This window comes from Mustela nivalis (genome assembly GCF_964662115.1).
Source record: "Mustela nivalis genome assembly, chromosome: 3".
NCBI lineage: Eukaryota > Metazoa > Chordata > Mammalia > Carnivora > Mustelidae > Mustela > Mustela nivalis.
This window is the reverse complement of record NC_139022.1, coordinates 67,317,810-67,344,493: the sequence shown is the minus strand read 5'-3', so window position 1 is coordinate 67,344,493 and position 26,684 is coordinate 67,317,810. Positions and strand designations below refer to the sequence as shown.

Below are 26,684 nucleotides of genomic sequence, written 5' to 3'. Positions count from 1 at the left end.
CAAACCATAAGTGACTCTTAATCTCACAAAACAAACTGAGGATTGCTGGGGGGAGGGCGGATTGGGGGAAGGGGGTGGGGTTATGGACATTGGGGAGGGTATGTGCTTTGGTGAGTGCTGTGAAGTGTGTACACCTGGCAATTCACAGACCTGTACCCCTATAACAAATATATGTATATAAAAAATAAATAAAAAATGAAAAATAAAAGAGTTTTAGGATGAAAAAAACTGAAAATGGAAGAGGGGAAATCCTTGTAAAATAAAGTTTTCTAGATCTGAAATTGAGTGTCAGACCAAAGGGGGCTGAGGGCTCAGACAAATGGTCAAGAATAAGCCCATTCCAAGAAAAGTCCTGTGAAATTGTGTAACACTATGCCAAAGAGAAGAACCTTCCAGAGGGAGGACAATGCAAAAAGACACATACAATATTTCATAATCAAAGTGATTTTGGATTTCTTTTTTTTTTTTTTAAAGATTTTATTTATTTATTTGACAGAGATCACAAGTAGGCAGAGAGGCAGGCAGAGAGGGAGGGAAGCAGGCTCCCTGCTGAGTAGAGAGCCCAATGTGGGGCTCCATCCCAGGACTCTGGGATCATGACCTGAGCCAAAGGCAGAGGCTTTAACTCACTGAGCCACCCAGGTGCCCCGATTTTGGATTTCTTAATAGCAATACTGGTAGTTTGAAAATAATAGAACAAGGCTTTCAGAATGATGAAAATTATTTTCACCTAAAATTCTATACCCAGTGAAAGTGTTGTTAAGTGGAAGATTAATATACAATAATTCCTAACATACAAGATTTAAAAGGCTTGTTTCTACACACCCTTTCTTACAAAGTTACTGGAGGATGTTCTCTGTCAAAACAAGGGAATAAACAAAGTAAATCAAGAAAGAAGAAAACATGGAATCCGCAAACAGATCAAAGGGCAGAAGTCAAAGGGAATCCCAGGATGAATCTTACGTTCATGTACAGAGGTCAAGAAGTCCTGATGAATGTAGGCTTGACAATATGTGGTCTAGGACAGTGCAAGTTGCCAGATTTTTGTCTCTTTCCCTAAAGGGTGACTTGATGAGTGTGGTGAAAGTCCGTGGACACGATCATTTAATTGATGAGATTTATAATGGTGATGGAGTGTATTTGAGACAATTATGTGTGTTCCCATGATGAGTGTCAACATCAAACCGTTGTTATCTATTTCTCTATCAGCTACCATCTTGAGAAAACGCGCAGATTCCTGAAGTCTGTAGCTGAAGAAAACAAAATCTGTCACAGGAATTTTCTCCTATAGTTGTACATCTCAATATATACATAGATTCTCTCTTGTGAGAGACAGATGAAGCTGATAATTGTAATTGACTCTGGGTAGGAGAAGCATATGGCTGATGGGGGCTGGTGTGAGGGAGATGTACTTTTTAATATTGTGCCAACACATATATATATATATATATATATTTATTATATAATAAAATAAAATATTCTCCTTAAAAACTTAAAATTAATTAAACAAGGGTAGTAAAGTAAAGTTTAGGTATGGTCCACATAACTATAAGAGACTATACCTTTTTTAACCTAAAAATATCTAGCTTTTCCTCTATTTGTGTCATTAGCTTACTTTTTTATTGAAAGTTGCAAATTTAAATTCTGTTTTGGTATGGAAAAAGGAAAACATCAATTTTTTTGTAGTACTCACCCAAATATAAATAACACAAGTTAAGAATTCTTAGAGGCTGAATAATTTATGATACGAGTGGTGAAACTTCTCTTGTTCCGTGGGAGTAACTCTATAGCTTTAGAATGCCCGTTAGTAAATGTAATAGAATTGAAGTAATTCTAAACTAGAAAACCTTTTCCATCAGGATCATATTTTCAGTATCAGTTACCTGGTGGTCACACCGTGGGAAGATGCTAGCTACGGCATTAAGGCCACAGCTGAAACAAAAGGTCAATGCATCCATTCATCCATTCAGTTCTGCATTAATAATATTTGTCATTTCACTGTGTCCCATCACTCTTAGGGGTTGTACAGTTGTTTACTTTAAAACTTAAAAAGACAAAGTTAAGTTTTACCATTTATTTATTTATGTTTTAAGTGGGGGAGGGAGGGAGGAGCAGAGGGAAAGAGAGAAGATTTTTTTTTTGGAAGATTTTATTTATTTATTTGATAGAGATCACAAGTAGGCAGAGAAGCAGGCAGAGAGAGAGAGAGGAGGAAGCAGGCTGCCTGCTAAGCAGAGTGCCTAACGCGGGGCTCAATCCCAGGACCCTGGGATCATGACCTGAGTCAAAGGCAGAGGCTTTAACCCACTGAGCCACCCAGGCACCCCAAGAGAGAGGATCTTAAGCAGGCTCCACCCTCAGCATGGAGACCAAAGTGGGGCTCCATTCACAACCCTGAGATCGTGGCCTGAGCCTAAATCAAGAGTCAGAGGCTTAACCCACCGAGCCAGCCACCCAGGTACCCTGACAAAGTTAACTTTTAAAGTGACCACCGTCTGGGTGGCTCAGTGGATTAAGCCTCTGCCTTCGGCCCAGGTCATGATCTCAGGGTCCTGGGATTGAGCCCCGCATCAGGCTCTCTGCTCAGCAGTGAGCCTGTTTCCCCTCTCTCTCTGCCTGCCTCTCTGCCTACAATCTCTGTCAAATACATAAATAAAATCTTAAAAAAAAAAATAACCAGTTTTTGTAAACTAGAAAATCAACACAATCAACAAAATCATTTTTTAATATTTTTTTATATTGTCATCTTTTGGGTGCTTAGTTTCATGTATTATTTTATTCTAAACCTTATTTTATTCTGTTCCTACAGACTTACTGGAACTTAAAATAGATGGCTATTCCCATTTACTCAGGATATACTATACTTGCTATCTTTCCCAAGGAACCTAGTAATGAGAAGTAAGATAGGAGGAAGGTAATACCCTAGATAAGAGGGATGTAGAAATTGGGGGTTAGTATGACATATTATGTGGGAGAGTATTATTTTATAAATGATGTTTAATATGTTGTATGCTAAGTAACCCAAATGGACAAAAAAGTTGGTGAATAGCAGTAGGTTTTCCCAAGAGAAAGAAGAGGTAGGCATTCAGGAAAAAAGCAAGAGAAAGGAATTAATGCTGTGCTAACTTAAAGAAGCATAATATTGGGGTTCCTTGTGAGAATCAGAATGTATCAACTTTTCCAGAACACTGAGTCAGTGTGATGTACTCCTGTTCCACTTTGTTTTATTGTGAAGACAACTTTGGTTTGTCTGCGTGTCCTAAATTTCCTTACTAGTCATTGTCAGTTTTGAGGTGGGAGGGGAAAATATTATAGATGGTAATATTGCATGGGAACAGGAAAGAGCTAGTGTGGTATTTTTCCACAAAATTTTAGAAAGACCAAGTAAGACTGTTGAATGTTGGAGTGAAGGAGGAGAAATATTCCACTTGGTATATCCCGACATGGGTTCATAGGGTCACAGGTTGGAGATTAATGGATAAATATTGGTGTTGAAAGTGACAGAAAATCTAACCTAAGGTGACTGTTGAAAAAAATGTAATTTATTGCCTCAGTAACTGAAGAGGCGAGGGTAAAGCTGGATTCAGGAAGCAGAGTTTGATTATCAAGACTTGGCGCCTCTCCACATCTTGGCTCTGTCTCTGGCTGTTTTGGCTTTATTTCCAGGCTTTAGAGGAAACTGTCCCCCATCAAAGTGATCCCAAATCCAGCGGTAGAGGGAATCTGCATCTTTATGCTTAAACAGGAATCTTAGAATTATCTTTTTGGCTCCCGTTGGCCTGATCTGAAGCATTTGCCGATTGCCGAGAGTATCATAGAGCCAAGAGCTGTATCTTAGGGATGTTTGTATCGTCAGTGATGAGCCCTGGGTGCTGCATGATTTCTAGCGAGCAGGGGCTTGCTGCACAAATGTCATACCGTGTTTTAATCAGCTCTTTGGAAAGCAACCAATATGTGTTGTAGAAACTATTCTAAGATGTTCCTGATTTTAATTTTGAAATATTTTTTTGCAGAATCAGATGACCTTTTTATAGGCTGAATGTGATTACTGGAATCTAAAAACTGAACATTTTGTGCTTATACGTTAGCAAGACTTTATCAAAACTTCATAGTAAAACTCAGGAAATAAGCAAGAAAGTAACATAAATTTCAGATTGTTTTAACATGGTAAGAAATGTATTCAGACATAAGAGATCTATTGACAGGAACAGCTTTCATTTCCTTTGAGTCATACTGAGCAAGGGGTGAGGAAAACATGGATAATAGCTGAAAAGGAGATAATTTGAATATTAGAACATTATGCCCCTACAGAGCAGAGGAATGCCTTAATATTGCTAAAATTATTCTTTGACAGTTGTGACAGACTATGAATTAAGGACATCTTTAAGCACATGTTTGGAATTCATTTTCCAGAGAAGTTTAAAATAGGTGGTCTGATGGGTCATGTAAAACTTTTCTTAAATCAAGTACGAGAAAAGTGACCTGAAATAGATAAAAGATTTACATGTTGTGTCAGTTGCTAATGCCTGTTCTTCTGAGTTCAATAAAGAGAGTTCCAAAGACTAGATTTTTAGTATGATAGAGGAAAATGTACCTAGTTACTCTAAAAGAGAAACTTCAGCATTTCTGTAATTATGCCTGTCTTCTAATGGGAACTTCACTTTCAAAGCTTTTTCTTCATCTTTTAGTTTCTGCTGAATGCCAACTTTGCCTCAACAACTTTTCTTACGAGTTGAAAAGATGAAAGCAGGGGAGATTCAATTATCAATGATGTCACAGAATTTGAGGCATTTCCAATCATGCTTGTTTGTTCATTTCACATAATCTCAAAATTCACTGATGTGCACCAATTTAAAATGAATTTACTGACTTACCCAGAAGATCTTGGAGCTCTAATTGCCTGGGAAACTGTAAGAATGCACCACTTGAGCTCATTGGTCCTGACATTAAAAGATGCTATTAAATATTTAAAGTAGTCAAGAGAACCGTAGTTTCTTTAAATAAATGTAATGTTTATTAGGATAATAATGTGCAGACTTAGGAGACTTGTAATTATACATCTTCATGGAAGTTTTGGTTATTGTGCATGAGTTTAAAATATTTGAATGTTTGGAAACAGGTAGCATAAGCAATCTATCAAATTTTTTAAGATGGAGGGATGTGATTTGTAGGAATAGTATGTAAGAGGCAATATAATATGGTTATGGGGTAGAGTCTGCATGTGGACTGCTGGGTTCAAATCCTGCCTGGTCATTTACTTAGTTAAGTAGCACCATATGTGTTAACTTCTCTGTGCCTTAGTTTCCTCAGCTATAAATGAGCTTAATGCTACTAGTACCTTCTTCAGAGGGATGTTGTTAAGGTTAAGTAAAGTTTCTACAACGGTACATAAACATTCGCTGTTCTGATTGCTTTCTATAGGTCTTTGCAGTTTTTCTTTGGGATATGTGGAATCTTAGAATATAATATAATAACGTATAGGAAAAAATAAGGAAGTCTGCAGTAAGTTCAAGCATATTGCCTTGAAAAATTCAGTAATTAACTCAAAGCTGCAAATGTGGTTTATTGTACGTCCACTCCTGAACACACTCCTCACACTCTTCCTTACACTCCGGACAGTGTATGTCAAAGTATGTCTCCAGGATCAGTTGGGCTTAGAATTTGAATCAGTAGGGTTGCCTGTTGAATGTAGATTCCTGGGCCTCAACCTAATTTCCCTGGATCAAAAATTTTGAGTGTGTGAGTTAGCATCTTTAACCAACATATGAGCTGCTTCTGATGCAGAACAAATTTTGAGAACTTATTTCCCCAGCCTCTTGTCATGCTGTAATTCACTTTCACTCTTTCTCACTTAGAACTTCAGGTGTCGTATTCCTCTCAGCTCAAAGTTCTGTCACATCTCACATTCAAGGGTTCAAGGAAATTTTTTCTTTCAAATCACAATAGACCAAAGTTGATCTTTTTCTTACACACCCAAAGCCAAGCTCACTGCCTCCTCACCCCTCCATTCTGTATTCTCTTTCTCATTCCTAGTCCATTTTTTCCCCTACTGTTTGTCATAAGTGAGGTGTGAAATCATTCTGGCTTTAGAATTCCACAGAAGACCTTCAGTTGTCTCTGGTGGCCCCAGAGCTGCTCCTAATCTCCTGACTCACCCAGGCTTTGCCTTTTTCCTTCCCTTTCTCTCACTTTTTAAATTAACTTACTTTTGGTAAGGGTTTCTGCCTTAGAAGTCAGGGAAGAGAGAGCTGTTTTATTTCTTCCCCCAAGTCCCTTATCCTCAGGATGGGTGAACATTCTTAGAAGGCACAGGTGTACAAAATGCCTTGGTCCTCCAGAATCTCTGTCTCTGTTGGCCCTTCCTGGACTCTGTCTGACCTCTGCATCCCTGTCTGTGGATTTTGCAGCCATAAATATGGGAGACATCCTTAAGCAATCTCAGATTGCATTGTTTGAATATACTTGACTGAGCAAATTGCATTTAAACTAAAATATATCAAGATCTTGTGTGTTTGGTGGTTTCTAAATATAACGCCATGGTTAGCCAAGTGGAAGTACCACATGCACGAAAGTTTTATTACTTCGTGACCAAGGTAAAGATTAATAGGAAGCATTTTGGCTCATAGAGTGCATAATGCAACTCTCCTTTAAAACACATGAACTTGTTATGTTCGTGTGACTGATCACATAATCCATTGGAATCTTAATGATCCGTGAGATCAGTTGTTCACATTTTGTAGAGGTGCATCTACATTACAAAACAACAGTGCTTTCAAGAGGCCACTGCACTGTTGTGCTTTTGAAAACACTTGAATCACACAGTGCTGAAAGCAGGAACTCTATTGGTGACTCATAAACACACACAGTCTAGTAAGAAGAAAACAAAAGAACTTATGGAAGAGAAGGAAATACATACTGTCAAATGTTTGTCTATGCTGCTTATTTTTAAAGCAACATAGACATTTTCTAAGAAATGATATTAATATTTTAGCTTGTTAAATGGAAGAAATTTAAGTCCTGGAAATATATGTTGAAAATATTAACATTTCTTACAATAACTAAAAAACTTAAAACTTTAGCGTTTTCTTGCAGTAACTAAAAAAATTTTTTTAAAACATTCTCAAATGAGACTAATTTCAGGAAAACGTAGAAACAACCAAGAAATCAATTTACAATAAAGTTTTAGCTTCAACTGCTTTTACATACCACTTTTAAGAGTTCTCTCATATTTGTGTGATCATCAAATAAAAAGATGAAGAAACCGCATTAAGATTATTGATCCATTTGATAATTTTTTGTTTTAGCTTACATTTTACAGTTTCATTTGGGGTAAGGAAATATGGGCTTTAACTCTTTCCAAGAGTTACTGCTTTATGTTTTTTTTTAGAATAAGTTTTAGGGTCAAAAATTTTAAAAACCCTAATTTAATAAACAAGTTTAAGGCTACTAATAACTATTAGCTTGATATATAAGTTAAAGAACAAAAAGTAGTTATGAATTATAAAAAAGAACCACGGAAGAGATTGTGATTTTTTAAACTTGTTTCTTTGATCACGTATTTAAGTTGGATGCTTAATATTTGATGTATTTATGTCTTAGTTGTTGACTGTCTAGCTCTTCATCCTATGTTTATACCTGTAAGCAACAGTGTAATGAAAATACATTCAAAGCTTTTTTTTTCCCCCCTTTATAGGGATGCCCTCTGCATCTTTACTAGTAAATCTCCTCTCAGCTTTATTCATCCCTTTTGTGTTTGGAGAAACAGAAATAAGGTTTGCCGGACAAACAAAATTTGTAGTTAATGAAACAAGTACAACAGTTATTCGTCTTGTCATCGAAAGGATAGGAGAGCCTGCAAATGTCACTGCAATTGTATCGGTAAGAAATGATGTAGTTCTATTCTTAGTGAAATAGGTGATATGAAATTTCTTAGTTTCAGTGATAGTATTTTTTTAACTGTTTGAGATTTTGAGTTATTTCATTATGATAAATGACTTGCAGTTACACTATTCCATTCATTTTTCTTATAGAGTTTACACAGCGCTCCAAGGTAGCATATGCACTTGACAATAATACCATTGTAAAGGTATAGGCTGATTATTTTAAAATGTTCATATATTTAATGTGAAAACAAATAAAAACCAAAGACATCAGTAACTATTTCTAAGTAGAAGAAAATTTTACTTTTAGTAATTTGGTTACAGGTTGTCTCTGCTCAGATATTTATTTCAGGTGGTTTAGGGAAAATACATAAAATATGTAAAAGCTGAAAAATGACAAATTAGAAATGAATTTTGTCAGAGACCTTGGGAGAAATGAAATTCATTAACTTAAGTAGAAGTTAGGCAGGATTTGTTAAACTGTTTATCAAGTTATCATATATACACTTTAGTTATTAGGTTGATTGTGTGCCTATTTGTGTCTATGTTTAATCAGTGGGGGTAAATCGGAGGGGGAGACAAACCATGAGAGACTATGGACTCTGAGAAACAAACTGAGGGTTTTGGAGGGGAGGGGGGTGGGTGGATGCGTGAGCCTGGTGGTGGGTATTAAGGAGGGCACATACTGCATGGAGCACTGGGTGTGGTGCAAAACAATGAATTTTGGAACACTGAAAAAAATTAAATTAAATAAAAAAAAAATGTCATATGACCACTAAGGATGTTGCTCTATTTGAGACCCAGAGTGCCTGAAATTTTTTTACAAAATAAGTTTTGAAGGAGGAAATTAAATTACCACATTGTGAAACATTGTAAAAAGAGATAAAGAAGAAAAATTGCTTATGAAATAAACGTAGTTTTATAATTTTGTGCATTGCTTTGAGTTTTTAATTTATGACCTGTGAATATATTTACTGAATTCATTTGGACTTGACTATACATTATACTTGATCATCTTTTATGCATAATTTTGATTGTATCATAGGGATGTTTTGGGATTGCCCTTTCATTTTCGCAGCTTCTCTCGATGGTGGCATCATCATTTCTCAATCATTTTTCACCTGTTTTTTAATGAAGTTCCTTCCAATTTTTGCTGCTATAAATGCTGCTTTGATGAAAATGTTTACATATGTATCAATTTTTACACATTTTGGGTTGTTAAGTGATTTTTTGGACTGGATTGCTGTGTTTTTCTCTTTGTTTCAATGGCTCTTGATAATGCTTTCTAAAAGGCTGTGCCACTTTTTATGTTATAAGGAGCACAAGTTTTTCAATACCCTCAACAAGTTAATCTCAAGTATTTAAACTTTATTTTTATAAAAGAAAACTAGAAATTGACTATAATTTTCCTATACATGTTTGTACTAAATCATAGTATTTTTTCCAGTAGCTAAGTTGTTCATTTTTGAGTTCTTTGGCAAAAGAAAATTCATATAGCTTTGCACCAGAAATTGCTCATTTATAATTTCATAATTACTGCTTTCTTGAAAATCTTATTAGCAGTGTTGCTGTTACAGAATGAAGTCTTAAAAAGTTAAGGAAAAGTTTATGATGACTAAAGGAATTAGGTTGTGGGGGAGAATTTAAATAAAACTTCAGTTGAGAGTTTTGGAAAAAAGCATTTCTTGAAACCAAAAAGGTAAAAATTACTGATTTTCCTGATACAATTTGGCAGCCTAGTTCCTGCTTTATTTCCTATTCCTTTTTATTTCCTATTTATTTCTTGTTGTAGCTACAGTTTGTTTTCTTGTCAAGTTTGCTGTAATCCACTTCAGATCAATAAAGAGGTATAGATAAAATATTCACATCCTTACTTTCATATATAATTATTACTTTTCTGTGTAATGATTCCTTTACATTCCAGAGTATAAGCAAATGTTTTTGCTTTGACTCATTTTTTTTTATTTTATTACTTTTTTAAAAAGATTTTATTTATTCATTTGACAGAGATGACAAGTAGGCAGAGAGGCAGGCAGAGAGAGAGGAAGGGAAGCAGTCTCCCTGCTGAGCAGAGAGCCCGATGCGGGGCTTGATCCCAGGACCCTGGGATCATGACCTGAGCTGAAGGCAGAGGCTTTAACCCACTGAGCCACCCAGGCGCCCCATGCTTAGACTCGTTTTTAATAATTTTTTTTGACAATGATTTTTGTCAATTGTTAAATATTTGTTTTGTTTTTGGTATATCCTGTCTATAAACATCAGCTTGAGTTGATGATTCCTGTTTTTTTCTGTTGATTACTCCAGTTAGCATCAGTTATGCCTATCCTAACACTGTTGTAAGAAATACCTATATTTTGCAATTGATAGCTGTATGGAGATGACACCGGTGACTTTTTTGACACATATGCTGCAGCATTTATACCTGTTGGAGAAACAAATCGGACAGTATACATAGCAGTATGCGATGATGACTTACCAGAGCCTGATGAAACTTTTATTTTTCACTTAACATTACAGGTAAGTCCTTTTGCTCCTTAAACTCAGAGAAACCTTACAGCGCATGAAAATCTGTTTCTGTAGAGGTAAAGCCCATCTAGAGACTGGAGGTGTTTTTCACAGAACTCAGAACTGACAACCTTTTCGGCAGTTTCACAGACAATCTTATTATTGTGGTTATTATTCCTCAGACAATCTTGTTTAGAAGATTCTACAGTTAGTTTTTGGATCCACTCAGCTTATTTAGGAATTGCCATGACAGATGCTCAAGAAAACCGGTCTTCCATTTGGCCCTTTTCTCTTTTATCCCTCCGCTGCTACCAGATGCACAAAGAATGACCTAAACTTCTAAGTTCAAAGGAGAAGGATACAAAAAGCAGGCGTGGAAGTGGGAGGTCCCTGCGCCTTAGAATTATTTTGGACTGCCCCTGGGAAAAATGCTTGAATAGCCCAAGGTTTAATTGTCCTTTATGGCTTGATCTATTAGATTGAGGTAATGACTGCTAACACTGTTCTAGTTAATTTTTCTGAGGGGCATTGGGAATTTTTTTTAGAATCATTAGGTCAGCATGAGTAAAATTTTTGTGAAAATGATGCTTGAAATAGTTCTCTTTTGCTTTTGTATATTACTTTTTTGCATATTCCTTTATGCTGCTGTTGAATATCAATAGAAATGTTGTAGGAAACTCTTCCCTTATTGATTAGAAAAGATGTTTTAATATTTCATCTTTAATCTGGCTCTGTGACTTACAGAAAAAAATAATTGTTAAGCTTCAGCACCTTCTGTAGTATAAGAAAAAAAGTCATATTTGAATAGAATTTCACACTGCTTACTTAATTCTCTGTTACATTAGTAATGGCATTAATTATAATATGGCATTACTAGCCAGTGATTACTTATCATTATAGTGATTGATATTTTGATAGCCAGTGATTAGCGGTTTTTTAAAAAGTTTATTTGGGACTTCTTTACCAGGTTGACTTAGTTTGAATATATTTTCTTAATCTGCATTAAAAGTGTATTTTTATTCATATTCTGAACAATTATGCAAAGACAGAAACTATTAAAATGTTTCACTGTTCCTTTTATTTTTATTAACTTATTCTTGGGCTTTTATTTTAGAAACCTTCAGCAAATGTCAAACTTGGATGGCCAAGGACTGTGACTGTGACAATATTATCAAATGACAATGCATTTGGAATTATTTCATTTAATATGGTATGGTTGCAATTTGATTAATCTTGTGGTTGCTAGATAATAGTTATTAATTTTTTTTTGTTATTTTTCATGATGTTACCTGGTAGCATCCTACCATTTGATATTTAAATAAAATATTCTCGAACTTCATCCATGTCCCACATTTTGTAGACTGTTCATTTGTTCTACCTAAGATTTCTTCAGCTTGAGGAGGCCTGTAGGATCATGGCCATCTCTTGTCCTAATCTCCTGCTTATCATTCCCATCTGACTCATTCGTTGCCTCCTTTGCTGGTCTCTAACTTGGATGTTGTCTTAGTCTGTTCTGTCTGCTGTGACAGAATTCTGTAGACTGGTGTCTTAAAAACAAAAGGAACAATTTCTCCCAGTTCTGGAGGCAGAGACATCTGAGATCCGTGTCTGGTGAAGGCCTGCTTCCTAGATGTCTTAGTGTGCTGCTTTCAAAGGGCAGGAGGGGGCAGAGGAGCTGTGGGAGGTCTCTCTGATAAGGGCACTAGTCCCATTCAGAATAGCTTTGCCCTCGTGACCTAATCATCTCCTAAAGGCCCCACTGCCCAGGATTTGAACATGACTTTGGGGTGGGGGGAGGAGGGGCACAAACATTAAGGCTGTAGCAGATGTTGTAATCTAGTTCCTTTTGCTTGATTTTCTCAGTTGCCACTGAAAGAAAATACTGTTTGTCCTCCTTCTCTGAAGGTTGGAGATGAGAAAAATTTACTGGAAGAGTACTGGAAAAACCTATAGTCAACTCAGAATTGAATAGAATGAAGACATGATAGTTCTTAAAAATTCTGTTGTCAGTCCCTACTCTGAGATTTTTTTTTCCCCACTTACTCATATTTCTTAAAGGTTAAAACTCCTCATCATCTCCTCAGTTTTGCTCAGCAGTTCATTCTTTTCTCTTGATCACTGAATTCTTGTGTGTCCTCTGTTCAGAGAGTTTTATCTTTCGAAAGAAGTACACAAGACAGGTTCCCCCTTGAAAGAAATTGTTTCCAGCTCTTTTTTTTTTTTTTTTTTTAATGATGCAGCCATTTTTTTTTTTAAGATTTTATTTATTTATTTATTTGACAGAGAGAGAGATCGAGAGAGAGAGAGAGACAGCAAGAGATGGAATGCAAGCAGGGGGAGTGGGAGAGGGAGAAGCAGGCTTCCTGTTGGGCAGGGAGCCTGATGTGGGGCTCCATCCCAGAACCCTGGGATCATGATCTGAGCTGAGGGCAGATGCTTAACAGCTGAACCACCCAGGTGCCCGTGTTTCCACCTCTTAAAACAAAATTTATCTTGGATACAATTGGATTTTGCCACTAAGATTTAGACTACAAGGACCTTCCTGATACTGAGGCTTTTTGAATCATGTTACTAATTATCATTACTAAAAGATGATGATACTCCACAGCTTTTTATTTATTTTCCAATTTAGATTGCTGCTACAATTGGTGCATTGTATGTCATTTTCTTACCTTAAATTATCTCTGTAACAAGGCAAGCTATAGATAAATATGATCTTTTAATTGCAGTATCTTTATTAAAAAAAGATGTGGATAATGTCAATATAGTAGACATTTTGTGACCTCCATTATATTGTCATTTACAAAATTAATTAAATTAATTAATCAGTCAGTTCTATTTAAATGATAGGGAATTACTAGTTAATTATGAAGCAGGCTCTCTTAATTGCTTAATTTTTCTCCTTACTGTCTTTCTTTTATATTCACTCCCAATTTATCATCCCCAACCTCATACTGACTTGTTTAAAGGTTTCTTTTCTCCCTCCCTCCTTTCTCCCTCCCTACCTCCCTCCTTCCCTCCTCACCCCCCTTTTTTCTTGACATAGTACCTCTTAACCTCTGGGAATGAATCCCAGTCTCTAGCATTGGTGGCAGGTCCCTGACTGTTGTGGTTGCTGTGCTGCCAGGGAGCCCCCGACTGGGCACCTGCCCCATAAGGTTAAAATGAAACAAAGTAAACTATTGAGGTCACAGTAGTTGCTAAATAGGCTGGCTTCAGTTCCTGGCCTGGATAATGATTTTGTTGATGATGAAGAGAGCACTGATGATACTTGATGTCTTTGGGACAGATATTCTGATCCCCGTTTATGGATGGGGACACTGAGGCTTGGGGTTACCAGGAGAGATGGACACTACTGCCCTAGAAAGCATGCACCTGGCTGCTTCCCGCTTCCTCCTCTTCTAGGCCCGGTTTCAGGCACCCAAGCCAGCGTGTTTTAACATTTGAAGCCCTGGCTTCTTTCCCCCAGTGGTCATGTCCTGAAAATCATTAGCAGTCCTCTTCTTTTCACTGGCAGGTTGGCCAATGAGAAGGGCATAGTGGTTAGGAGTAAGGCCTGTTGGTGGTGCTGCCCCTGGGTGGTCACAATCCGCTACTCTCAGGGGGAGATGCAGCTTGGTTTTTTGACATCCCGGGTCCCTGTGAGCATTTGAGTTTCTCATCTTTTTTTTTTATTTTTTAATTTTTTTTTTTTTAAAGATTTTATTTATTTATTTGACAGAGAGAAATCACAAGTAGATGGAGAGGCAGGCAGAGAGAGAGAGGGAAGCAGGCTCTCTGCTGAGCAGTGAGCCTGATGCGGGACTCGATCCCAGGACTCTGAGATCATGACCTGAGCCGAAGGCAGCGGCTTAACCCACTGAGCCACCCAGGCGCCCTGAGTTTCTCATCTTTCACTAAATAACCTTTAAGATCTTTCAGCAGAATAGCTAGCTGATGGTAGAATCAGGACAAGAACTTGCATCTTTTGCTTGACCAGGTTTTATGTTCCCTTTACACTATTATTTTTAACTTTTCAAGCATTTATATTAACTACAACTAATTAATGCTAGGGCATATCACATTCTTAGGGTATGATGTGGATTAATTTGTCTATGTAAATTTAGTATTTCTAAGGTTAACAGTTTGTACCACCTCTACCTCTGGCTGATATAAGTGCCTGTCTTTGCTGTTTCCACTAGCCTTTTTCAATCACAGTGAGTGAGCCCAGGGGCAGAAATGAATCTGTGCCTCTTACTCTCATCAGAGAAAAAGGAACTTATGGAATGGTTACTGTGACTTTTGAGGTAAGTTTAGTCTGAAATCACTTTAAACATCAGAGTTCACATCAGGTGGCTGTAACTTTTAACTTATAAATTAAGTTATTATATATATTATATATGTGTTATATATAATATATATAATAACTTATTGTTATTATATATAACAATATTATATATAATATATATAATATTATTATAATATATATAATAACTTATATGTGTTATATATAATATATATATACATATAATTAAGTTATAAGTCAAGGTCCTTTGTATAATAAGCATGACCCTTAACAAACTGAAATAATAGTAAATACTTTTATTATCTGATAGATTTCATAGTTAATAAAAGATTTTTTTTGTTGTTGCTTGCATGTACTATGCTACCATGAAACACAATGTATCATTTTATATACTGGTTGGTAATAATAAACCACAAAATAATAATAATGTTAATTCTAAAAAATTCATTAAACCTTTATGGTAAACCTTTTCAAGGATGTAAATTTTAAAAATACCCATGGGTTACTTAGGCTTATGTAAAATTATTTGATTATTTGATGTTTAGTCTTCCCCCATTTTGCGTTTTCCCCATTTAAAAAAATATTTTTAATGGATGCTGTTAAGAGCAGTCAGACTCCACCATGGTGGTCCATAGGTGTTACAGCATTTGACTTGACTCAGATAGGTTGAGGGTGAGGCAGGTTTCTTAGGGTGCTACCTGTCACCATTCCATTCGATTGCTTACTGACCACAGGCACACCAATGCGTCACCATATTGCTATTTTATGAGATACATATTCAAATCTTCAACTAATTTTTGTGCCTTATAATATCTAGAACATGTTCTTATGCTGTTTTCAAATATTACAGCATTAATTTCTATCTTACCAGTTTCTATTTTAACTATTAATAGCAATATCAATAAAATGGATAGTTGGATTTATATAACCTAATTCTGAAACATAGTAGAGTTCTTCTTGTGCTCACAGAGACCTGCAATATATGATGGTTATGTTAATTACATCAAAAAATAAAATGCCATAAGAGAATAATGTGTGAACAACATAGTAGCACTAATTTAATATGCAGTAGTCGTAGATAGTACATTTTTGAAAATGTATCTAATAACAAATGTGGGAAAAATTGGGAAAAGAATTGGTTGTAGAAAGGATAAGGCAAAATTGCAAATTTTGAACGTTGCTTTATGGATGTCTGAAATTACTTTCTTGAGTCTTGAGCCTTTGTTTTGTTGAAATAATTACAACTAGTATTTGCTGAGCACTTAATGTTGCCATTTACTGTTCTAAGTGCCTTACATTGATTCTCACTACATATAAGAACCACATCTCTTCCCAGAACTTTGTCTCCCTTGTGCCCTTCTTAATTTCTTCTCCATAATACTTACCATCGTCTGAAAAATACACCTTTATTTATCATTTTTTCCTTTCATTAAATGTAGGTTCTTACGGGTAGGGACTTTGCCTATTCACTGCTATATCCTTAGCGTGTAACAGAGATCAGGCACAGAGTACTTAATAAGCACTTTTCAAAAAGAATGGTGATGCAACATGGGGGCTTAAGTGGGTAGGAGAAGAATAAATGAAACAAGATGGGATTGGGAGGGAGACAAACCATAAGTGACTCTTAATCTCACAAAACAAACTGAGGGTTGCTGGGGGGAGGGGGTTTGGGAGAAGGGGGTGGGATTATGGACATTGGGGAGGGTATGTGCTTTGGTGAGTGCTGTGAAGTGTGTAAACCTGGTGATTCACAGACCTGTACCCCTGGGGATAAAAATATATGTTTATAAAAAATAAAAAATTAATTAAAAAAAAAAAAGAATGGTCTTATTACGTCTTCACATCTAGCCTGTGAAGTGGATAGTATTATGCCTATTTTAAAGATGAGAGAGAGAGAGAGCGCGCATGCCCGCACACAGGTCGGGGATAGGGGGTGGTGACAGTGGCAGGCAGAGGGTGAGGGAGAAGCAGATTCCTCACTGAGCAAGGAGCCCAGTGCAGGACTGAATCCCAGGATCCTGAGATCATGACCTGAGCCAAAGGCAGAAGCTTAAGTGACTAAACCACCCAGGTATCCCTTGGGGTTATTTAATATCTTGCTCAACGTTATACAGTCAGTGCTGGTACTGCCATTTGATTCTGTTACTTAAGAGAATTTAACAATTTTGAATACGTACCTGTCAAGAAAATCTATGTTTTTTTTTTCTCAGATTTACTTTAATGCCTGAGAAAAAAAGAAAAAGTGCTTAGAAACCATGTAGTTTAATGTGATTGTAGTCAACATCTATAACTGTATTATACTCCTGGACTATTAATTAGAAGGGCAGACTTATGTACAGTTTTCTATAATTCTTCTCTCAAAACATTTTTAAGTGGATTTTTGATTTTTGTCGGTCTGAATCATAGTAATGCTTTCTTACTCTTGTGAAATATTTTGTGTTTATCAATGACACTGTGTGTTTCTTTGCAGGTAGAGGGTGGCCCAAATTCACCTGAGGAAGATTTGAGCCCAGTTAAAGGAAATATCACCTTTCCCCCTGGCAGAGCTACAGTCGTTTATAATTTGACAGTACTCGATGATGAGGTGAGATACTACTGTTAAATGCTTCAATGGGACAGGGACTCTGCCTGTAGTAAAGATATGTTGGAGTACATTATGTCAAGCATTAAACTGTGTTCACTATTTGAAATTACTCAAGAACATAGTCCTATGTAAGGTTAGTGTATTGTACTAACTAGTTAGTGTATACTTTAGATACAAAAGCCATTTTGGAGTATACCTGATTAATATTTACCTAATTTATCTCACATAAAATTGTATATCTAAAAGCTGATAAACCTGAATATAACCGGCAACCACATGTATTACAGAAACTTAAGCATTTTGTAAACCCTGGTGATTGATTTTTGTTGGTGATTTCAGTTTTGAACAGTTACAGTACTACCTACACAGCATAAGTATTTTACTATGGAAACAAAGAAGATTCTACTGTAATTGATATTCTTTTGTTTGGATATTTTAAATGTTCACATTCATGGGAAGACTTTAGTTTTAATTTTTACATTTCATATTGAAGTTACCAAGGATGGGGATATGTGACACAGCTAACTCAACTAAGAAGGGAAGGGATTTAAACAATAATGTGCAAGGATATCTCTTGTGAGCTAAATAAGAGAAAATGTAACTTTTAATAAAACAATCTTAATATTGTCAGAAACAGAGAATGAAATAGCTGGGAATTTTATCCCTTACCTTGCTACAAAAAAAAAAAAATCATGAAATCAAATCACAAAAAACCTCGAGAATAAAAATGATTTAGAAGACATTAGAAATTGTTTCTCTTGGGGGCGCCTGGGTGGCTCAGTGGGTTAAAGCCTCTGCCTTTGGCTCAGGTCATGATCTCAGGGTTCTGGGATTGAGCCCCGCATCTGGCTCTCTGCTCAGCAGGGAGCCTGCTTCCCTTCCTCTCTCTCTGCCTGCCTCTCTGCCTACTTGTGATCTCTGTCTGACAAATAAATAAATAAAATTAAAAAAAAAAAAAGAAATTGTTTCTCTTGGAAAAAAATGAAATAATAGGTAGCATTGATGACTCTAGTTCTTCTGGTTCTTTATGCTAGTAAAAACCTTTTGTTTTTAGATCCTTGAAAAGGTTATAATTTGGGGCAATGATTAATTATTCATTTTACTTAGAAACTTAAAAGATCACCCTCTGAGCATCTAATGTACATCATGGTGCCCGCTGTTAATAATACAGTACTGTATACTTGAAAGTTGCTGAGAGTAGATCATTAAGTGTTCAGTCACTCACACAAAAAGAATCACTGTGTGAGGTGATGATTGTGTTAATTCTCTGGATCTCTGCAGTTATTTCAAAATGTATATGTATATCAAACTATCATGTATACATTTAAAATATGTTAGTTATATTTGTCAATTATTCCTCAGTAAAATTGGGCAGTAAAAAGATCACCAATCAAATCACAGCATTTTTTTTTTTAGATAATTAGCCTTACCTTTTGTATTGCTATTGATGGAAGTAAAAAGATTTCTTTTTTCCCTTTTTTTCATAAAACAGAATTTATCTAAACAGCATAGTGAAGATTATCCCTAGGATTTCTGTGCAGCTGCCAAAAAAAAAAAAAAAAAAAAAAAAAAAGTTTCACTCTAACAAGGTCAACATTTCCCTGAGAGTGACTCTTATAGCTTGTTCTCCAGAGGCATGATGTGTATTTTGGAAATCGTATGATTGGTATATGTTTACTTCTTGAATTAGAAATCATTTAGAGAAAAGCAAGAATAATTCACATGTTGAAAATTATTTGCATGTGATGTTTAAAGTTTTCCATATTCTTAGATATTATATGTCTATAATATTATCCCAGATTCTTAGATATTCTTACATATTATTATTAGATTACTATCATGCTACTTCTGACTCTACCAGTTTGATAAAACTAGTAAAATTTTATGCCTAGTCTTACTGTCAAATCATTAGTGTTAAAGATTGATCAAGGTTGGAAGACATTATACCTATATTTTCATACCTGTCCATACCATTGCTTTATGAACTTTTCCTTCCCTGTCTAAAATACATTATGTTATGTAACTTTGGAAGATATATTAATATGTAGATTTTAAACAAGCTTTTCTACTCCCTTCAGTTAACATGTTTTTGTTTCTTTGTACTGAAGCATAGCAACTTTGTATACTCTCGTTTCTTTGCAGATGTTTTGGCTATTGATATCTTTGCTGTTGTTTATATTTATTGACAGGTACCAGAAAATGATGAAATATTTTTGATTCAACTGAAAAGTGTAGAAGGAGGAGCTGAGATCAACACCTCTAGGAGCTCAGTTGAAATAATCATTAAGAAAAATGATAGTCCCGTGAGATTCGTTCAGAATATTTATTTGGTCCCTGAGGAAGACCACATACTCCTAATTCCAGTGGTTCGTGGAAAAGATGACAATGGGCATCTGATTGGATCTGACGAATATGAGGTTTCAATCAGTTACGTTATTATAACTGGGAATTCAACAGCACATGCCCAGGAAAATTTAGACTTCATTGATCTTCAGCCAACGCCAACTATTTTTTTTCCACCTTTTACTCATGAATCACACCTGAAATTTCAGATAGTTGATGACACCATTCCAGAGATTGCAGAATCATTTCATGTTGTATTACTAAAAGATACCTTGCAGGGAGATGCTGTGCTATTACCCCCTTCTATTGTGCAAATCACCATTAAGCCAAATGACAAACCTTATGGAGTCCTGTCATTCAACAGTATCTTGTTTGAAAGGACAGTTGTAATTGATGAAGATACAACATCAAGGTATGGTTTATTTTAAACCTGTTACTACGATTATTTTAATATATTATTCCGTGATTCAGTACTTGTGCCATTGGACATAGTGTCGAACTGTGTCACTTCTTCCACCGTGGTTTTGCTGTTTTCTCTCTTATTTTCAGAGTGATTTAAATATGCAAGTGAGGGACGCCTGGGTGGCTCAGTTGGTTAAGCAGCTGCCTTCGGCTCAGGTCATGATTCCAGGTCCCTGGGATAGAGTCCCTCATCGGGCTCCTTTCTCAGTGGGGTACCTGCCTCTCTCTCTTTGCCTCTGCCTGCCTCTCTGCCTACCTATGATCTCTGTCAAATAAATAAATAAAATCGTTATAAATAAATAAATAAATAAAAAAAAATGCAAGTGAATTCATACTGCAGTAGGTTCCCAGGACACATTTACGTATCTACCCCTTCATATTAAAAACAGCCATTCGTTCTCTATGATATGGATTCTGCTTTTACCAAAATCTGATGGCCAGTTTGACGTTGAAAAAAGCCTTGCTAAGGGGGGACACCTGGCCGACACAGTGTGTTAAGCCTTTTTCTTCAGCTCCGATCATGATCTCAGGGTCCTGGGATCGAGCCCCCCATCTGCTGAGCCTGCTTCCCCCTCTTTTTCTGCCTCTCTGCCTACTTGTGATCTCTCTCTCTGTCAAATAAATAAATGAAATCTTAAAAAGAAAAAGAAAAAGCCCAGCTAAGGGAAATAAGTATAATATGTGACCATATGTATTTATTATAAAATTCTAGATTTGAAGAAATTACAGTGGTTAGAAATGGTGGCACCCATGGGAATATTTCTGTGAACTGGGAACTGACACGGAATAGCAGTGATCCCTCACCAGTAACAGCAGATATCAGACCAAGTTCCGGAGTTCTCCATTTTGCACAAGGGCAGATGTTGGCATCAATTCCTCTTACTATTGTTAATGATGATCTTCCAGAAGAAGCAGAAGCTTATCTACTTCGGATTCTGCCTCATACAGTACGAGGAGGTGCAGAAGTGAGCGAACCAGCAGAGGTAGATCAGTTGTTCTGCTTTACTTGTGTGAATGTTTCTGTGTTACTGAAGAGCCAAAGAATTTGATCACATGTATTACTTTTATGTCTAGGTGGGTGCAACAGGAAGAACACTTGTTTTTAGAAATGATGTATGTTTCCATTACTCAAGGTGGTCTTTTCCGTAAATGAAAAATTTACTCTTCAAAAAAATTCCACAAACAATAAATTAGGAAAGTTGCCAGATTGGTTTTTGATTCATCTTTTAATTTATTACATGTAAAAAGTGATCATCTTTAGACATGATGTGTAAATAATTATTAAAAATCAGAATAGCTTAGAAAATCAATAGTTTGGTCCTCTCAGATGTGAGAATTCTACACATTAATACATTAATATTTTATTTCCTTATCTGCAGCTTTTGTTCTACATTCAGGATAGTGATGATGTTTATGGCCTAATAACATTTTTTCCTATGGAAAACCAGAAGATTGAAAGCAGCCCAGGTGAACGATATTTATTCCTGAGTTTTAGAAGAGGAGGAGGAACTAAAGGAGATGTAAAGATGCTTTATTCTGCCCTTTATATTCCTGCTGGAGCTGTGGACCCTTTGCGAGCAAAAGATGGCATCTTAAATATGTCCAGGAGAAATAACCTCATTTTTCCAGAACAAAAAATCCAAGTCACCACAAAACTACCAATAAGAAATGATGCATTCCTTCAGAATGGGGCCCACTTTCTAGTAAAGGTACTGTAATTAGAACAATTTCAACTTTGGTTCAACTGCAAATGTATTTGTCTGTGTGAGAGAGTTAACTACCCTTATCTTGCCACATTGATGGTTTGGATGCTACCATTAGTTACTACAATTTGTTGAGGGCGTCCAAGGAGAGAGTGTCTGCTCCTAAGCCATATAAGGATGAAGAAAACAAGGTTCCTACTAAAGTTAATACTTTAATAAAAGTATACTGACTTGAAATGCAGGTCAGAAAATAACAGATGACAAAATGGAGTAACACAGATTGTTAATGGAGGAGGGCAGGTAGGGGAGAGATTGAGAGAGAGAAGGAGAAAGAGATCCACCATTCTTTTGAGTTGATTTAGGAAAATATAGGAATGGGATTTATAGGATAAATACTGTTTTTCATGATGGATACTGCAGGGGAGGCATTTCAGAAATAAAGCAATATGAGAAAAATTGTGTAGATTTTTAAAATAACATACTAAAAAAATCTGTTTGTCTATTAACTATAGATAGAATCTCTGGATTCTCATCTACTTAATAAAAAGAAGTTAGGGGAGTGCCTGGGTGGCTCAGTGCGTCAAAGCCTCTGCCTTCAGCTCAGGTCATGATTCCAGGGTTCTGGGATCAAGCCCCGCATCGCATCGGGATCTCTGCTTAGCAGGGAGCCTGCTTCCACCGCCCCCCCCCCCCACCCCCCGGCCTGCCTCTCTGCCTACTTGTGATCTCTGTCAAATAAATAAATAAAATCTTTAAAAAAAATAAAAAGAAGTTAGGGCCCTATAACATATTCTTCCACTTTGTCTTTCTTATCTCTTACCTTTTATTAACCAAAACATTATTTTTATTGCCAAAATTTAAAAGAATCTGCACTTATGATAGTGTGGTTTTGTTTTCCATGCGTTTGTTATTGGTTGATTCTGAAAATTAGAAAGCAATAAAGGATGCGTATCAAATTTTGGTTATGTAAATAAATTTAATAGAAATACAAATAGTGTGAATGGGTTGATAAAGAGTTTATAATCTTTATCTCTACATATTTCTCTAACCGAAATATGTATCAAATGAAGTCTCATATTCAATTAATTTTTCGAATCCTGCACATTTAAATTGGTCTCATATTTTTGCCTAGACTTTGTTTTATGGTTTTTACTGCTTTCTGTAGTGTTTCTGACTGCTCCCTTTCTATATGCCATCCTCACCACATTCTAGCTTCCAGTTTTCTTATACATGTTGGATGGTGAGTTAGCCGTACTAACTGCTTTCTATGCTTGCTTCACACCTGCTACTTGGCATGGTTTCTACTGAGCTCCCGAATTTTCTTATCTCTTGCTTTTTCTTTCTTGGATTGTGTTTGGTTTTTGTTGTAATGTCTTCCTCAAATACATGTGCAGAAAAGGAAGATGTAAAGTAAACTTTTTGAGTCTTTGAAAAGCTAAAAACAAAACTTCAAACTCACATTGATAGTTTGGCTTGGTAGAAATTTTTAGATTAAAATGATTTTTTCAGGGTGCCTGGATGGTTCAGTTGGTTAAGCGTCTGACTCTCAATTTCGGCCTAGGCCGTGATCTCAGGATTGTGGGATTGAGCTCTGCATTGGACTGTGCACTGGGTGTGGAGCCTGCTTGAGATTCTCTCTCTCCCTCCCGCCCCCCTCTAAAAATAAAAGTAAATACCTTTTTTCTTCAGAATTTGGAGGGTATTGTTCTATAGCACAGTTGCTGATGAGAAATTTTAGGGGAAAGACATTATTTACTTTTTTAGGTAACTTGCTTGTTAACCCTGAGAGCTTTTTTTTTTTTTTAATTATTAATCTTCTTAGTGTTTTGAATTCCACAGAACTGTTTCCTACTTTGCTTGGTGCTTGATGGGGTAGGCCCTTTCATTCTGAAAACTCTTGTCTTTTTTGGTATGTTTTCACCTGGGACATTGCTCATGCTTGTACCATTTGTATATTTTTTGAGGACTCCAAGTAGAGGAGTCTAGAAGGTGACCTATTATGGAGATAGAAGATTTATCAGTATGTAGAGGATACCTCTTTGTAACATGTGTACCCACAAGAAGACATTTTGCCATTGTTTCCAAAGGTTATGCCACTTAATGTTAGGAGATTCTGTTCTTCATCTTTTTTTGTTTGTTAGTTTTGTTTTTTTAAAAGACTTTATTTATTTATTTGACCGAGAGTCTGTGAGAGAGGGAATATAAGCCAGGGGGAGTAGGAGAGGGAGAAACAGCTTTCCCGTTGAGCAGGGAACTCGATGCGAGGCTCAGTCCCAAGACCCTGGGATCATGACCTGAGCCGAAGGCAGATGCTTAATGTATGAGCTATGCAGTCCCCCTCTTCATCTTTTGTTATTTTTTTATTGGTAATTTGTGTTGCCTCAAAATGGGGAAGGTATGATGTGATGCATACTTCTGTCTACAAGGATAACCCATATTGGAGGACCCCTGAATTTCTCTTGGAGTGATGGGTGAAGAGAACATGGCCTTGAACACAGTGGTGTCTGCTTCCCCTGTGGCTTGTGGGATGCTTTTGTGACATGAGTGGCCAGATGGGGCATCCACATCTGTGAAGTGAAGTTGAGCATGTGGTGGTGTCCGTGGCCCTGGCCATGTTGAGCAAGAAATTAAAGGGACTAGAATGCTGCTATCAGAACACATGTGAAAATATATTTAGAAATTTTTTTAAAAAGGTATACATTTGGCCTTATAAAAAAGAGGTCATAATGTTTTAAGATAAGGCCTAATAATACATGAAAGTGCATAACTAATTTCACCAGTTTGCATTGAGGGCAGCATTTCCCAAACTTAGCAGTTTTCAAGAATCCCTGGGAGAAAATAACTTGTTATAAGGAATTTCAGAATTTGATGGAGTTTTTGTTTTTATTTTTGGCATCAATGCTGTGCTTTGCCTTTTCTGCTGTCCTTGTCCTCTGTATTCAGAGCACTGTCATTGATGTATATTGTCTTAGTTCAGGTTGCTAAAAAGAATACCATAGGCTGGTGACTTGCACAACAGACCTTTATTTCTCACAGTGCGGGAGGCTGGTAAGTCCGAGATCGGGGTGCTGGCATGAGGAGTGTCTGTTGAGAGCTCTCTTCCTGGTTTGCAGACTGATGTCTTATTGCTGTGTCCTCCCATAGTGGAGAGAGACAGGAAACAAGCTCTTTGGTGTCTCTTCATATAAGGGCATCATTTGCATCATGGGGGTCTGGCCTCATGACCCAGTTATCTCCATGTGCCATTACCCAGGGGATGTGTGAATTCTGGGGGAGCACAAATATTTAAATTCATAACATATGTTTAAGGTATATCAGTTTTCAGTTCTCCCTTCTGTGTGTCTCCAGTCTTGCATAGGCACAAGTGACATGAGAACCAAATTATGAACCCAAGTGAAATAAAGCAAAGATTTTACACAGTTGCTTTTAGTTTCATGGAGGCCTAGGCATCCTGGCATTCTTGTAGTTATTGCAGTGATATGAGATGAGTGTAATTGTTGATTTTGAGTTTTGGAGAATTTTTCTGTTCCCATTTTGGCTCTGTGATTTCTTTTCTCATGCTGCCTCAAGACCCGTTTTTACTGTGCATACAGACCCCCTATATCTGTGCCAATATTAGTAACCTTTCTATCAAGTTTTTACTCTTTTGAAAATATCTAGTACATCTATCCAAGTAGCTGCAGAGAATCTCTTTGTCAACAAAAGTTTATTGAGGACCATCTATGGATCAGATATTATCCGAGCTATTTTCAGCACTGTATATGAGCATGGCAGAATTTATTCTTGATGCTACTTGAAAAGTCAGGGAAAACTTAAAGAAGTATGTAGTGTCTGAATTTTGGTGATGCCGGTTTAGAAATCTGTTTGCACCACTAATTCCAGACCCGTTTCTTTTTAGCTCTCTGTATTCAGTTACAAAAACAAAAGGTCTTAGAGTACAGACAGTTAATTTAACAGTTAAGAAAAAAAAAAAAAAGACACTATTAGTCACCAACACAATTCCTTGAGGTTCAAAACAGCTGTAGGTTCTGGAAGGCTGGTTGAAATTAGAATGTTATGTAGTTTGTATAGTACATAATGGATGAGCAGCTCAAGAATAGGAGGCATCAGATTCTGCATGGAAAGTTGAATGAAACTGAAGAAAAGAGAATCTGAGACATGAGCTCCTCGTTCTTCCCTTACCCTCTCGGCTAAATACATTAGTCTGAGATACAACTTTTGGCAGACTTGGGGTTTGCTAATGTGCTGTCCCAGTTGCAAACTGTCTGAAAGCAAAGAACGACTCTATGAATGGGGCAGTTTGATTTAGCAGATGCTTAAGGAACCCAGACAAAAAGGCTTAGGGACTAGGAAATAAGCCATGGAAAATTAGCATTTTCCTTTTGATCAGTTCATTTCATAGCATTCTGTATCTTCTTTCTTTGTATTTTTCAAAAATCTTGTATTAGAATTAATTTTTTTGATAAATGTGAGATATGACTTACTTATTCTCCTCCTTTCTTTTTAGAAAGTTTCTTATTTAGAAAATACCCTGATGTTTTGAATAGTATTATCAGTTTAGCTCTTGGTGAATGTATGGGAATGAGAGTGTTCATTCACAGACACATGCTTACTCACGCATGACCAAGTATTTTAGAAACCTCTTTGCCTCCAAACAATGTATACCTTATATTTAAATACATTTTATATATGCATTAAGTATAGATATAAATTAAATATATATATTATCTATACATATAATATGTACATTTTATTTGTTTATTCTTTGTAATATTTTAAAGATAAGTAGAAATTTACATGTATACCTATTTCTTTTCTTTAGAAAGAATGACAGATATGTGGTTTTTACTATTTATCTTTACATTTTACTTATCTTATAAAGTAAATGCAGTATACTAAAGAATTACACTTTTTATTTTACT

At 36.3% G+C, this 26,684-nt stretch overlaps 1 protein-coding gene across 1 annotated transcript in view; it reads left to right on the top strand.

Moving 5' to 3' along the window:
• Positions 1–26,684, top strand: part of ADGRV1 (adhesion G protein-coupled receptor V1) — a 545,909-nt gene that overhangs the window by 27,214 nt on the left and 492,011 nt on the right. Inside the window, exons 2-9 of the mRNA XM_082725840.1 lie at positions 7,694–7,878; positions 10,248–10,397; positions 11,500–11,595; positions 14,567–14,671; positions 17,141–17,254; positions 19,444–20,009; positions 20,772–21,042; positions 21,439–21,768. Coding sequence (XP_082581966.1) covers positions 7,694–7,878; positions 10,248–10,397; positions 11,500–11,595; positions 14,567–14,671; positions 17,141–17,254; positions 19,444–20,009; positions 20,772–21,042; positions 21,439–21,768 — 1,817 coding nt within the window. The remainder of the gene's footprint in view (positions 1–7,693; positions 7,879–10,247; positions 10,398–11,499; positions 11,596–14,566; positions 14,672–17,140; positions 17,255–19,443; positions 20,010–20,771; positions 21,043–21,438; positions 21,769–26,684) is intronic.